This window comes from Acomys minous (assembly GCF_964271855.1).
Source record: "Acomys minous genome assembly, chromosome: 6".
Classification (NCBI taxonomy): Eukaryota; Metazoa; Chordata; class Mammalia; order Rodentia; family Muridae; genus Acomys; species Acomys minous.
Genome location: NC_140487.1, coordinates 92038009 through 92052079, shown reverse-complemented (window position 1 = coordinate 92052079; position 14071 = coordinate 92038009). Strand labels below are relative to the sequence as shown.

General features: G+C 44.7%; 1 protein-coding gene across 3 annotated transcripts in view; it reads left to right on the top strand.

Annotated features, from left to right (window-relative positions):
- Positions 1-13412, top strand: part of LOC311599895 (uncharacterized protein) — a 36285-nt gene extending 22873 nt beyond the window's left edge. For all 3 annotated transcript variants that reach the window (XR_014780052.1, XM_084785989.1, XM_084785990.1), the window contains 2 exons: positions 10733-10808; positions 10887-13412. Coding sequence is in view for 2 of the 3 variants with exons in the window: in XM_084785989.1 (XP_084642115.1) it covers positions 10733-10808; positions 10887-10974 (164 nt within the window). In the remaining variant the exon portion in view is untranslated. The remainder of the gene's footprint in view (positions 1-10732; positions 10809-10886) is intronic.
- Positions 13413-14071: the final 659 nt, after the last annotated feature.

The following is a 14071-nucleotide window of genomic DNA, read 5'->3' as shown; positions in this document are numbered from 1 at the left end:
AATCTGCATACCTTTTACACAAATTCTCATGAAATAGCTCATGGTTTTGATGATCTTACAATAATGTTTTAAAATTATCCCTTTATTATTGTTCTCCAAAAGAATGTAAAATACAATTGACTTTTCCAAATTATTATTATTTCTTGCAGACTTTACTGTCTCCACCTCAGGGGGATGTATCTCTTCTTTCATCCCCCCCCTTTTTTTTTTTTAGTTTTTGTTTCCTGACCAGAACAGTTAGAAGTTCATCACTTTTATTGGTCTTCTCAAGTAATCAGCCTAATGACATTTTCCATAATTGCTGTTTTTTTTTGTTTTTGAGACAGAGTTACTGTGTGTAGCCTTGGCTGTCCTGGACTCACTTTATTGACCCCACATGCATCTCCACCGAGCTGCACTCTGAGGCCATTGTGCTACTCTCTTAAAACGTAAAACCTTAGGGCCTTCAGTTTTCTGACTTGGACCTTTATTCTATATATATATTTGTTTTATCTGCATTTTACTCATTAAAGTATGTTGTGTTTTCATTTCCATTTGGTTAAAAAGTTAATAATAATTTGTCATGTGATTCTTATAATTGGATGACTTCGAAATACTGCTTCACTTTTGAATTATTGACTATTTCCAAGACATACTTCTGTTATCGGTGCTACTTTAATTCTTTTCTGGCCAGAGAACATCATCATTTTCACGATTTCAGTTCTTTTCAATGTATTCAGATGTGTCTTATGACAGAGGATAGGATTTATCTTTAAAACGTTCATGGGGTCCTTGAGAAGGATATTTGTTGTCTTCGGATGGAAACATCTTCAAATGTCAGTTACATGAAGGAGGTCACAAAGTTTTCAAGTCCTCATAATCTTTGCTTCTGCTTCTACTCTATTGAAGCTTTCAAGTGTAGTTTTGAAGTCGCCTGGCTCTCCTTTCATCTTGTCCCCGTTTCCGTCTGTGGAAACTCTGACTTGATGATGATGATGATGATGATGATGATGATGATGATGATGTGCTGTGGTCAGATCTTCTTGGGTGATTAACCCGTTTATCACAATGGAAGACCCCTTTGTTTATGGCAGTCTTTCCTGCTCTGAAGTTTTCTTCGTGTGGTATTAACAAACCCACTCCCACTGCCTTTAGATTAGTGTTAATGTAGCTTATCTTTTCCCATACTCTGTTTTCAACCTATTTGTGTCTTTGTTTTCAAAATGAGTTTCTAGAAAGCACATAAAGTAGTAGTTGGATTTGCTTTTTTTGTTCCAATATGACTGACTCTCCTCGACCCCTCCCCGCATGTGATTATGGGTCTGATGTGTTCAAATCTACTATTTTGCTCCCTGTTTCTGTCCTATTTATCACAACCATATTTGGATTAATCCACTACTTTGTATTATTTCTTTTTTAAAAACTTCATCATCAACTTTTCTTTTTCCTGTTACTCTTCCTCCTCTTTTCCTTTCAAAATAATTGGTTTCTTTATGATGTGTAGTTTAAGTGACAGTGTTAGTGGTAGATTATCTATCTATCTATCTATCTATCTATCTATCTATCTATCTATTATCTATCTACAATCTGTTTATTTTCCTCACCTATGTTTTAAGGATTGAAACTAGGGCCTTGAGCATGCTAGGAAAATGCTTTGTCACTGAACCATAACCCTTACCCTATTTTTAGTTTTTATTATATAACAAAATCTCACTAAGTTACTCAGACTGATCTTACATATGGTACTCTTCCTCAGCCTTCTGTGTGTCAGAGATGACAGGTGTTTGCCACCAATTCCAACCTATCTTTTCAAAATTATTTCATCCTTACCCTTTATTAATTTGCCATTAATCCATAAGCAGCAACTTCAGTATGTTCATATGTAGTGTTTGTTTCTACATATTGTTCTTTACACATGCATTTTTAATTTGTGTAAATCATTTTCTATAGCTTATCAGGCAGGGATACTCTCAAAACCAATTTTTGTTTCTTCTGAGTTTTACAAAACACCCAGTGGTAGTATCCTACACATTTTTACTTGTTTAGTCTCTGAGTGATGGTTTTCCAGAGGACCTGAAATTCCCTCACTCCACAAATAGTGCTGCAATGGACATCTTGTGTGTGCATTCTCACACAAACGGGGGTAAGTGTGAGATTACAGCTGAATTATAGAGTATGTATGGACCTCATTTGACTAAATGGCAAGAAATTCTCTCTACACAGTTATCGATTGCCAGTCTATGTCCTTCCATATCACCAGCTCTCTAGACGGCCACACAGCTCACTAAGTGACCTCTCGGTGTTGTTTAACTCATCATTCTCTGATTACTAATGATCCTGAGCATTTTCCCCTATTTTTTTTTTCTCCTTGGAGAATTTCTTCTTCTTAAAATTGTCCGTGTATCTCTCTTCTTTGTTCTTGCTGATTTGCAGGTGTTCTAGCATCTTCTAGAAACAAGAACGTAATAAAATTAATCATAACATAAAAAAATTGAGACACTGTGGATTGTGAATTTTTGTCTCCTGAGTGTTCCCCGCTGATTATAAATCTTTTCATAATTGAATCCAATTCATCTTTTTTATCTTAATATCACACATGAGAACTTCTCCCTATCAAAGCTCTAAAGATTTTCTTCTACATCCTTCTAACTTCAACCTTTCTTAGTCTTTTGGTAACTATTAATATTTTTTCTTCCACGTGTACATTTTAATCAATATTGACCTGCATTTTCTTATGATAGAGTGCTAAGGCATCAAGTTTTACACTTCTATATATAATGGGCTACATAGTGTAATTAGCACTCTATCAGTAATGAGTTGGTTTATCACATTGTGTTGACTGTACTTTAAGTTCTTTTATACATGTGTCTGTAAAGGAAATAGAATACAAGCCCCAACGGACTAACAGAGGGGGGTTTTATGAGGGAATGCCAGATTACAGACAGGAGTGCAGGGCACAAACTACCAACAGTAGGGAAGCTGTCAACATGGGGCCCCTGGCCTCACATATTCTACTGTGAAAAGGCAGACACAGCACATACAAATAGATGATCACATGATCACACATTAGCATGAGTGTTCCAAAAGAAAGGGCATCTTTGCAGCCTGGCCATGTGTCTTCTCTGGGTTACTCTTCAGGGTTCTGTGTTGCTGATCTTACAGAAGTCCCTCCCAGATGTTAGGAGACAGTGATTCTAGTCAGTCCAGTTTGTGTATGTTCAGAAAGAATGTTGAACAAGACAATCTTCTGGGGCTCTCCAGCACCATGCATCTTTCTTCACTCCCTAGTTCGGTTTCCTTTTCTCCTTTCCTACCTTGCTTTTGTGTGTGTGTGTGTGTGTGTGTGTGTGTGTGTGTGTGTGTGTGTGTGTGTGTGTGTGTGTGTGTTTTGGTTTTTTTGTTTGTTTGTTTGTTTTCTTTCCCCTTATTTCATTTCCTTCCCTTATTCTTGAGAGTAAAAGAAAAGACATTGTTCCCCAGGGAGGGAAACAGCTCTGTCTGACTAGTGACTGATGTTGGGACACACACAGTAGAGTGTGCAGCTGTGGGTCTTGGGAGAAGAATACACCCTGGAAGTGTGTGGCTGAAATATTGCTTAAGGTCAGAGTGTGAATGAGATCACTGGGAAAAGCACTAAAATCAAATAGGGACATTATGAATAGAACCAGAGGGACAGAGGCATTCCTGGGAAGAGAGGGAACCATCTTTTGGGGGGAGCCTGCCACTAGGCTAGAGTTATAAGGCAGTTGGTTTAAACATCCCATAAACTTGCTTTGGGAGGACATGTAATAAATGACTCACAATCCATCCTTTAGAAGTTTTTTGTTTTGTTTTGTTTTAGCATCATCCTTCTTCCTACGATGACCCCCTGTGACCTCAAAAGTGTAACTCTGACTATTAATACTTTAACTAATAAAATATTGGAGAAAGCCATTAGCATATCCTTAGTTACCTCAGTTTACCATCTATAAAATAGTTGTATCAATAGTGGCTGTGATGATGACTCTAAGTTCTGGGAAATTAAGGAATGTCTGTTTTTAAACTGGTGTGTGTGTGTGTGTGTGTGTGTGTGTGTGTGTGTGTGTGTCTGTGTGTCTGTGTGTGCTCGTACACACATTCACATGCCACAGGTCACCTGTGAGAGGCACAGAACAAGTTTGTGTAGTTTTTCCTTCAACATTTACACGGGGTCCAGGAAACAAATTCAGGTTATCGGCTTTTGTAGTAAGCATCTTTGCCCACTGAGCCATCTCATTGGCTTGAAGGAGACATTTCTACAGAATTAGGAAATCATAGTATTATTCTTGAAAATACCAAGATTTAAATTTGTCTCCAGTCTTTGGCTTTTTTCTTCCCACTCAGTGACTAACTTTCTGTAAACGAGTGCTCATCCCAACTTAACATATCGCTTCCTTCTGTCCCAGTTTCTGTGGACTCCCCACGCCCAGCAGTTGGGAGATCAGAAAGATACCATCTGCTGACTAATAAACAGACATGATTCCTTTATAAGTTGCTTGGATCATGGTGTCTCAATGTCCTTGCTCTGGATGTTCACACATTCCATCACATACTTATCGGAGGTCACACCCCGAGGCTCTGTGACTAGGATGAATCACATCTGAGACAGCTATCCTTTCTGGAATCCATGTGCTGAAAACACATGTGAGTTTAGCCACAGTGGACACCTACAACCTCCTCAGTTCGGGGCTTGTTCCCGGTGATTGAATCATTATGGTGTCTCTATGAGGCTGTTGATGAGTGAGAGCTGGTGCCTGGGTAGGAGGTCTACTGAGGACCCTCTGCATGGTTAGCGCTGGGGTAGAGGGGTGTGTAGAAGAGACTCTACGTGAATCAAAAGAGTAGCTGGATCCCATCTTCTCAGAAAGAAAGAGAACAGCAGTGGATGGTGGCACCCTGGGGTAAAAATGTAAAGCATTTCACAGGCAGATATTTATTTGTCTAGTCCAGATTTGGCATCTAGAAGCCACACATTCCCCAAGATGAATTAATGCTTTGTCTTAAATAGCCCCAAAGCTCTTAAGTCCCGCCAAGCATATTAGCTTTGCTCGGCTCCTTCCTCACCCTGGAGTATGTTTGTTTCTCTGGGAGTTGTAGCCTCTCCTGTTCACAGAGCTTGGCATGGGCCTTTGTCTGTCCTCCCCCAAGTGGGGATGAAGAACCACACACTTAGCTGGGTTCCACGTCCCTGGATTCTTCATCCCCTTGCTGGGTGTCCAAAGAGAAATTGTTTGCCTTGTGTTTCCCCTTTTAAAAGAGACGTTGAAGAAACGGAGCCAAGAGGAGTCAGTTTTCTCACTGCCAAGAGTTTATAAAAGCAAAAAAATGTCCTGTTGCGTGGACACCCATACTGAAGGGCTTTCATGGCACTTCCATTTTCCCAAAGATACACTCAGAACCCTAACATTGAAGTGCTGGACAAATTAGAAACCAGGGACTACCTTGAGATGAAAACCCTTGTGCTTTCTCCCCACCTTAGCCTCATTTTGTCCAGCAGAGGGGTATTTAGGGGCAGACTAATAGGAGCCAGTGTGGCCTGAGCATGCTGCTAGTGAACACATGATTGGATCCTGGAGTTGGAGTGCTTCTCTTTGGCCTGCACACGACTCCCAGAGCCATAGATCCACCTTTCCTTGCTTTCTGTTTTCGTTTTTGGTCTCTTCTCCTTAAAGACTGGGCTTTGCAGATGTGCTGGCATCAATGTAACATGGCTATGAGTGGGGGTAACAGTGGGGGATTGGCTTCTGTGTGTCTGGACTCTCCAGGCCAGCTTCCGGTTACATATCCATTACTACTGGGTAGTGCCAAGATCCTGACATCTTAGAATGTGGACTTCAGGGTCAGAGAGACTGAAGCATAGGACCAAAATCCACTAAGTTTGCCTAATACTAACAGGCTTTTATTATCCATGCCATATGAAAATGGCATATAGAAAAAACCAAAGGTCAGATAGAGGACTCACCACATCCCTATAATGCTGATCATAAAAAGGGATAGATTAGGATCAAGGTAGCTCTCATTCCATACAGGCACTGTGTATCTTCACACAAACTCTTCCCATAAACCCAGGAAGGTCATGCTTTCCCCTTTTACAGATGAGAAAACGGAGGTCTTCCCATACCTTTTTATGTGCTTCCCAAGGCAGGGGAGGAAATCCTTCCCACTGTATAGGGAGATCTAGAGATGGAGAAAAGAAGATGGGCACTTTAATGGGGTCATGTAGAAGGAGTTGGGGGTGGGGCTGGTGTCAGTCCAGATCTCTTGGCCTTCAGCTCAGAGCTCTCTGGCTGCCTGAACTTGCTAGGCCCAGCCAAGCCCAGGGAGGGCATGCTGCCCTGGGGCAGTGCTCTCCTGGACCAACCTCCCCCCTTGCCAAGGAAGCATAGTCCCTTCCTCTGCCAGGCAGCTCTGTTGCCCAATTCATGGGCAAGAGCCAACCCTGGCAGCCTAGGGTGGGCATCCAAGTTGAGTTGCTCTTTCCTGGGCTGAGTTAACACACAGCATGGCTTCATCATCCAAATATGTCCTGCCAGACAGGCCTCAGCTGTTGGCCAGCAGGGCACTTGGCGGCCCAAGAGAGCTTAAAGCTAATTGGGCCCAGCCAACATAAATCATGGTTCTTGTTAAGAGGAAGTCCAGCAGTCCCCTGGCAGGCGAGGGGTGAGAGGTGGGGAAGAGGCAAGCCTTCTGTCCTTCTGAGGTGCAAAGAGGCTGACTTCAGTGATCTGACCGATGATCATTTGTGCCACACTCTAGGAGTGCCCTGTTGCTTTTGGTGTATGTGCATGTGCACAAGTGCATGCTGTGCACACATGAGTGTGTGTGTGTGTGTGTGTGTGTGTGTGTGTGTGTGTGTGTGAGAGAGAGAGAGAGAGAGAGAGAGAGAGAGAGAGAGAGAGAGAGAGAGAAAGACAGAGAGATAGAGAGAGAGTAAAAGAGAGAGACAGAGAGAAAGAGAAAGAGAGAGAGAGAGAGAGAGAGAGAGAGAGAGAGAGAGAGAGAGAGAGAGAGAAGCTCATCAGAGACAGGCTTCACTGTATTAGCAATGGGCTGTTGTCTGACTTGGAAGAGGTCAAGAAGAAGTGTTGCACATTACCAAGGGCTGCTGAGAAGCCTAAGAAATGGTAACAAGAAGCTTGAATTCCCTTGAGAGAACAAACCCTCAAGGAAGAAAGGGCTGATTTCTACATAGGCGGATGGATAGGAGGGAGGCTGTCGGACCTTACCCTGCCCTAGGAACAGATTTAAGCATGGACATTGGTCAGATGAAATTGGAAAATGCTGAATTACCTTGCTTAAGACTGACCCCAGGCTTACAACCTCTGGCTGTAATAGGCACTCATCCACCTCACCACTCCTGTACTGACCAGGGCACACACACACTCACTCACTCACTCACTCACTCACTCACTCACTCCCTCACTCACACAGTCAGCATTATGGAAACTCAGGCTTGTGCCAAGCACTGTGGAATCAGAGTTCTGTGGCTGAGTTGTATGGAGGTGTGTGGAGTGAGGAAAACACAACATTTGTGTCCCCTGGAACCTCATTATGTTAAAAAAAAAAAAAGAGCTACAGGCCCCTGTTACCCTTCCCTGTACTGAATACACCCACGCTGGCTCCAAATGTGACAGGAACCGTGATGTGGTGCCAGGTGGTCATGGAGGAAGGTGGCCATAGGTCTAGGTAGACAGGGCAGAGAAGCAGTTTAACGATGCTAACAGACACAGCAGGGAGGACTTGTCTCTAAGGTAACAGAACAAGTGCCTGACTGACCTGGAGCTTGAACAGGTCTCTGTGGGTGGGAGAGTCAATGTGAGTACGGAGTCAGAGAGTCCTAGGTTTTGAACCTGGCTCAGTATTGACATCTGGGGCCAGTGTGAGACTCACATGTCTTTACATCCTTGACTCTTTCTGGTTTCGATTTCCCCATGGTTTGTGAGGGGTTAATCTGTACTCCAACTATTAACTAAGCAAATTACTGAGGTAATATGTGGTCATGTGTCTAGCAGCCCAGGGTTTGGCACGCAGAATGTGCTGGAGAAGTGAGTTTCATAGCACCCTAGGCACAGTCTGGTCCAGTTTCCTTCCGTATACATCACCACTTCCTGCCTTTATGGAGGTCATTATGGTAAGGTGCCACATAACAGTTGCCATTGGTCAATGTGGCCCATATCTCAGCTTTGCCTGAAGATGGCGTCATTGCTATCACTCCATCTCATGGGAGAGGACGTATGGAGGGGGGCAGTATGGTCATGAGGGAGCCAGAGTCACTCTGTGTGTTTTCGCTGCTTTACTATGGTGACCTTTTCACTTAGGTCAAGGCCATTATAGACCTCTAAGGACTCTCACATACCAGGGGCACCTGTGAGCTCCGAATGAGTCTGTACCTGGAGAAGCTCCTGTGACAGCATCCCTGTGGAGGGGACCAGGGTCGCTGTAGTCATTTGGTTCTCTCCCTTCTGCCCTGTGAGTGTTCCCAGGATCATTACCTTCATCCTACCGTCAGCCTTCTTTTCCGTGCATGGCCTATTTGCTAATCTCAGGGAGGCTTTCTAGTCTGGTTGAGGGTGCTGGGGTATGTAGGCTCACACACCAGGGTTTTCTACCAAGGAAAAGACATAACCTTCTCAGGCTATTTGGTTGGCTGGTGGACTGCATGATCTTTGCTTTTTTGGATCATTTGTTGCTTCCACAAGCCCTCCCGTCGGCCTCTGTGACACTGTTCCCTGGGGACAGGGGTTAGGGATCAGGGTAGACTTAGTTGTTGTCCTGGATGTGCTCATCAGCTCTGGGAGGAAGAAATAGAGACCTCTGATTTCCGGTAGGCTGGAGGACTAGGAGAAAGGGAAGAAGCCCTGAGGGATGCTGAGATGAAGAAGAGCCCAACAGCTGCTTCTGTTTCCAGGGAGACTGAGCATGCTCATACATTTCTTCCTCCACTGGCATGCACTTGTCCCTGCTGCCCCCTGTGGGCCCTGGGAAGCCAGGTGGCTCAGACTGATTTTACTTATTTATATTTAGAATTTCAGAGCTAGTAGTGGGGGAGGGGGAGATGACCAGGGTCAACAATCAACTCTGAAGAAAGCCACGAGGAAGAGGCTGGCAGGGAACTGAATAGGAAGGTCATTGCAGAGAAGAGAAGGTTGGAGATGCCGCCTTTGAAGAAAGAACAGCTTTAGCTACACAAAGCTAAAGATGGGGGCTGCCAGGGACCTGGATAGACCATGCACTTTATGTTCAAACTACCTGAGTCTTATTTCAACTGCTAAACCAATTACTGGCTGATTTTTGTATTTATTTTATCTGATATATGCTTCATCAAACTTTTCAGGGCAAGAAACTGATGAAATAAAAAGGGTCCATTTGCAGGGCAGTCATCTTGATTTCTGATGAAGAAATTCCATCTGTGTTTATATCCACATAGTGGGGCTCAAGTTTGACCCCTTCACCTAGCCTCACTGTGCCCTCAGAGAAGATTCTCTCTGTAGTCACCCTTTTCAAGAGGGTCGCATGGGGCTGTGGGTGGTAGGTAGTGGAGGAGGGTAAGGGTAAGGTACGAGAAGAGGTCGTGGGCTGTCTTGCCACATGGAGGGCCACAGCAAATTGCTTTTCTCATCTTGATGTAATCTGGGCCCCAAGCAACCAGGTTCAAGGATGGGATTGAGACTTGGCCACGTTAATAGCAGAATTTGATTCATTGCTCAGATGTACACAAGTTTCTAAGTTACCTACTGAGAGCACTCTGAGAGCCTTCCTGTAAGGCCTTGGGCCGTTTTGGAGAAAGGAGCCTGATGAAATAGCTCTAGTTAGACTTTGGGGGACCAGAACTTCCGAGGCCTCTGAGATCTGCAGCCTCCAGGACTGCTACCCAGCATCCCTCGCCATTTCCAGTTCACACTCCCCTGAGCAGGTGTAATCAGGCTGGAAGCTGAACTACTCAAAGTCACAATAACGGCAGTAATGAAGGAATCAGCCTCAGGGCTGCTCCTGTGGGAATCGGAGCCTAGCTCCTATCCCATGACACTCCAAGGCCAGTAGCACCTCCTTGGCCACTTTAGAAAAGACCCGGCACTCTGCTTCCAGCCCAGGGGCTCTGCCCCTTTAAGTGGCCCCTTCTCATCTTCACTCTGCTGATTCTATCCATTACCTCTCAATGGAAATTGAAGCTTAATTTTTCTTGCTTGGAGCCATTAACACTCCTGGCCTTGACAGGAAACATGGCTCAGCTTTAATTAGCCACAGCATTGCCCCCTGCATGAGCTCCAGCTCAGCCCCTGGACTTCAAAGATAAAAGCTTCTCCTTTCTCACTAATCACAGCTATTAATGAGCCAATTAAGGCCTTCTCTAGGCCAAGGCAGGCAGCTCTCTCAGTAACTTGGGCACAACCCTCAGTCCTGGTCTAGGAAGCTCCTCCCCTTGCCCAGATGGAGTGTCTACGGGTACAGAAGAGTTGCCACGTGGAACCCCAGCTGAGTTGGCCTCCAGCTGCGAGACTTACCTGTTGTGAGTTCTAGGACCCAGCAAATGTCCTCTCTGAGGTATTTTCTGTAGCGAGTAATAATAATGCTATTTCTTGCATTACAGGAATGCAAGGCAGTAGATCACCAACCTTCACAGGCTTCAGACTCTCCCTAATGCCTTATTAAAATTCTTAGCTGAGCTTCACTTTGAGGCTCTTAGTTGTTCTGGCAAGCTAAAGAATAAGAATTTGTATTTCTACCTTGTCCTCAGGTGACACAGACACTGCTGGCCCAGAGACCGCACTGAAAAACATTGCTCCAGACTCCACAAGGAACAGTACACAGTGGTGAGAGCTATTGCTTGAAGATGCTGATTTTGTCATCAATGTCTTACCCTGACCCTTTCCTTTTACTATGTCTCACAGGACAGTTTTCAGGAGCTTTTCATCTGACTGTCAACAGTTGGACACACCAGCATTTGTCCCCTTGAAGAGAGTTTCTGACAGTGCCTAATAATCTATGAGTGCTCAATGCTGGGCAGAATTAAACAGGACCCTTCTTTGCCTAATGATGGTATCAGTATTTCAAGTCCGGATGTTGGCATCTTGTCTCCAGCATCTTCTATGCAAGAAGAAACAGACTTAGAGGTTCTGAAATGAAGGAGAAGAAAGCACGGAGTCTTCAGATGTCATCCTGACAGGGCCTGGAGATGTAGTCCAGTTCATAGAGTGCTTGCCTAGTACGCACAAAATTACTCTTCTATTTTTTTTTTTAAGAGACACTGCAAACCCAGGAAACTTACAAAAGAAAGTATTTAATTCAGAGGCTCATGGTTTCAGGTTCCAGAGGGTTAGAGTCCATGATCATTGTAGTTGGAAGCATGGCACCAGGCAAGTAGGCATGGCTTGGAGCAGTAGGTAAGGGCTTACATCTGATCCACAAAAATAAGATAGAGATAGAGATAGAAACAGAAATAGAGAGGTAAAGAGAGAAAGGGGTAGAGAGGTAGAGATATAGATAGATAGATAGATAGATAGATAGATAGATAGATAGATAGAGTTAACTGGGAATGGTGTATGCTTTTGAAATCTCAAAGCCTACAGCCAATGACACAGCTCCTCCAACAAGGCCACACCTCCTAATCCTTCCCAACTGTTCCACAGACTTTGGACCAAGCATTCAAAAATGAGCATATGAGGTCACTTTTATTGAAACCACCATATCTTAGTGTGCAAAAGGTCTTGGATTAGATTCTCCAACACATATTGACTGGGTGTGTGGTGGCACATGCTTGTAATTCTAGCATTTTACAAGTGGAGATCAAAGGCTCAAGGTTGTCCTTGGCTACATAGTGAATTCAAGGTCAGCAGAGGTTACATTAAAAAAAAAAAAAAGAAAAGAAAAGAAAGAAAGGAAGAAGAAAGAAGTCTCTTGACAAATGACCCCATATAGCAGAGCTTGGGGACATGAAGACATTAAGGGAGTAGGAGCTGGAGACATGGCTCTGCAGGTGGAGTCCCCTATTGCTCATCTAGTGAACCCAAGTTCAGTTCCCTTCACCCACACCAGATGGCTTACAGTGTTCTGTTCCTTCAGCTTCAGGAGACCAAACATCTCCGACCTCCTTGGGCACAGGCACTCATGTGCACATACCCCAATCAGTCTCTCTCTCTCTCTCTCTCTCTCTCTCTCTTCTCTCTCTCTCTCTCTCTCTCTCTCTCTCTCTCTCTCTCTCTCTCAATTTATATTTGAAAAAAGAAGAGGTAGAGGTGGGTCCAGAAGTGGTAAGATGTTGCCAGATTAAGGGCCCACTGGTTAGTCTTCATTGGTGCCCAAGTACATTTTAACTGAAGATTTACACTATACTCTGCCTACTTTCCAGGCCACAGGGACACCTCCTCATATTCATTTCAGCTACTGCATCCTGCTTGCAACTCTGAGCAGCATGACTCAGAGTCATACTTTGCTTCTGGCCACAAAGACAAGCTTCTGTGGTCAGAAGAGATGTTAACAGCTCATGTTGGGCTGCAGCTGGGGCTGTTGTCTCCTTGTTTGAGCCTTCTCATGCCGTACTCAGTCCCAATCTCCCAGTCTCCTTTCCTGACCCATCACCTCACTTGCCCTTCTGTCTCTCCTTCCTAGCCACCAAATTCCTCCAGTACAGCATAGCTGAAATGTCTCACAGAGCTAGTCCCTAAATACTGCCATTTTGAGTTTGTTGTTGTTTTGTTTTTTGGGTTTTTGTTGTTTTTGTTTTGGTTTGGTTGGGTTTGGGTTTGGGTTTTTTTGAGACAGAGTTTCTCCAGGTTAGCCTTGGCTGTCCTGGACTCGCTTTGTAGACCAGGCTGGTCTCGAACTCACAGCTGATCCGCCTGCCTCTGCCTTCCGAGTGCTAGGATTAAAGGCATGCGCCACCACCGCCCGGCTACTGACATTTTGGTATCCTTTTCTTTAGAGATGGCATGTCTCAAAGTGGGTAGCTGTGGACTTTGAGGAATGCTACAAACCGCTGTGTGCTTGGATTCCAGCCAATTCCCTGAGCTATGAAAAATAAGTTCAGTATCCTCTCTGCCTGGCCATTCAAAGCCTTGAACACACTGCTTGGAGACACAGGAGGGACTCTTAACAGCAGACCTCCCTGAATGGACTACAGTCCCTTTCTTCTCACAGAGAAACTTGCACTAACACACAAAATTGGGGACATGAAGGACACTTGACATTAGAAAACCTCAGAGTAGCAGGCTTGGGCTTTGGCTCTAGGATTTATGGCCGTTTAGCCTCTCATTGTCGATAGAGACAATACGATGCCCTCATCTTGGAGGGCAGCTGCAAGGCTTACTTGAGAGAACATATAAGAAGTGTCTAGCTCAGGGAGAGGTGTACAGGAGTAAGCCAATAAATGGAGATTTACTTCTTTTGCCTTTCCTGGTAGAAACTTACAATCAAAATAATCAAACCAAAGTTGTAGAAAGTGGGCTGCTATGAGCATGAGGGCACACTCAAGGCCTGGGGGTGTTAAGGCTAATAGAGCTAGAGGCATTCAAGCAGGCTGCCTGGAGGAGGCAAGTCTCGGTTGGGCCTGACTCAGAAGCTCCGTTCTCCAACCAAAGCCTGAGATGGGGGGAAGGGAGGCTTTGAGGATTGTATCTTTGTATGAGCAAGCTCCAGCAAGAATCCTTGTCTTTATTTTCGTTTTCCACCCTGGAGGCCCATTTCCCCCCCCCCCAAATCCAGCCAACGCAGCACTTGCCTTCCCCTCCCACAGCCTGAACTTGGCCAACATCTCAAGTTCCCTTAGGTGTGAGGCTCAGAGTGGGGCCCTCCGGGCTTGTGGAAATTCACTAGGCTCAGCCTCTTTGGCTGCCCGAGGAAGTCTGCCATACCAATGCCCTGAGGAGACTGAGCAGACAGACCATTGGGTATTAAATGGGATGGGGTCCTGCTTAGCCTAATCCTTGCTCAGGGATGAGAGGTGGGCAGGAAGCTTTCTAGTCCATGTTCTATGTCATCTCCTCCCACCACCACAAATTAACACCCTTTGAGCATTTTAGAGGGGTGTTTTAAAACAGCCAAAAGTTGTCCCTACCTCATCTCACCTTCCCTACAACCC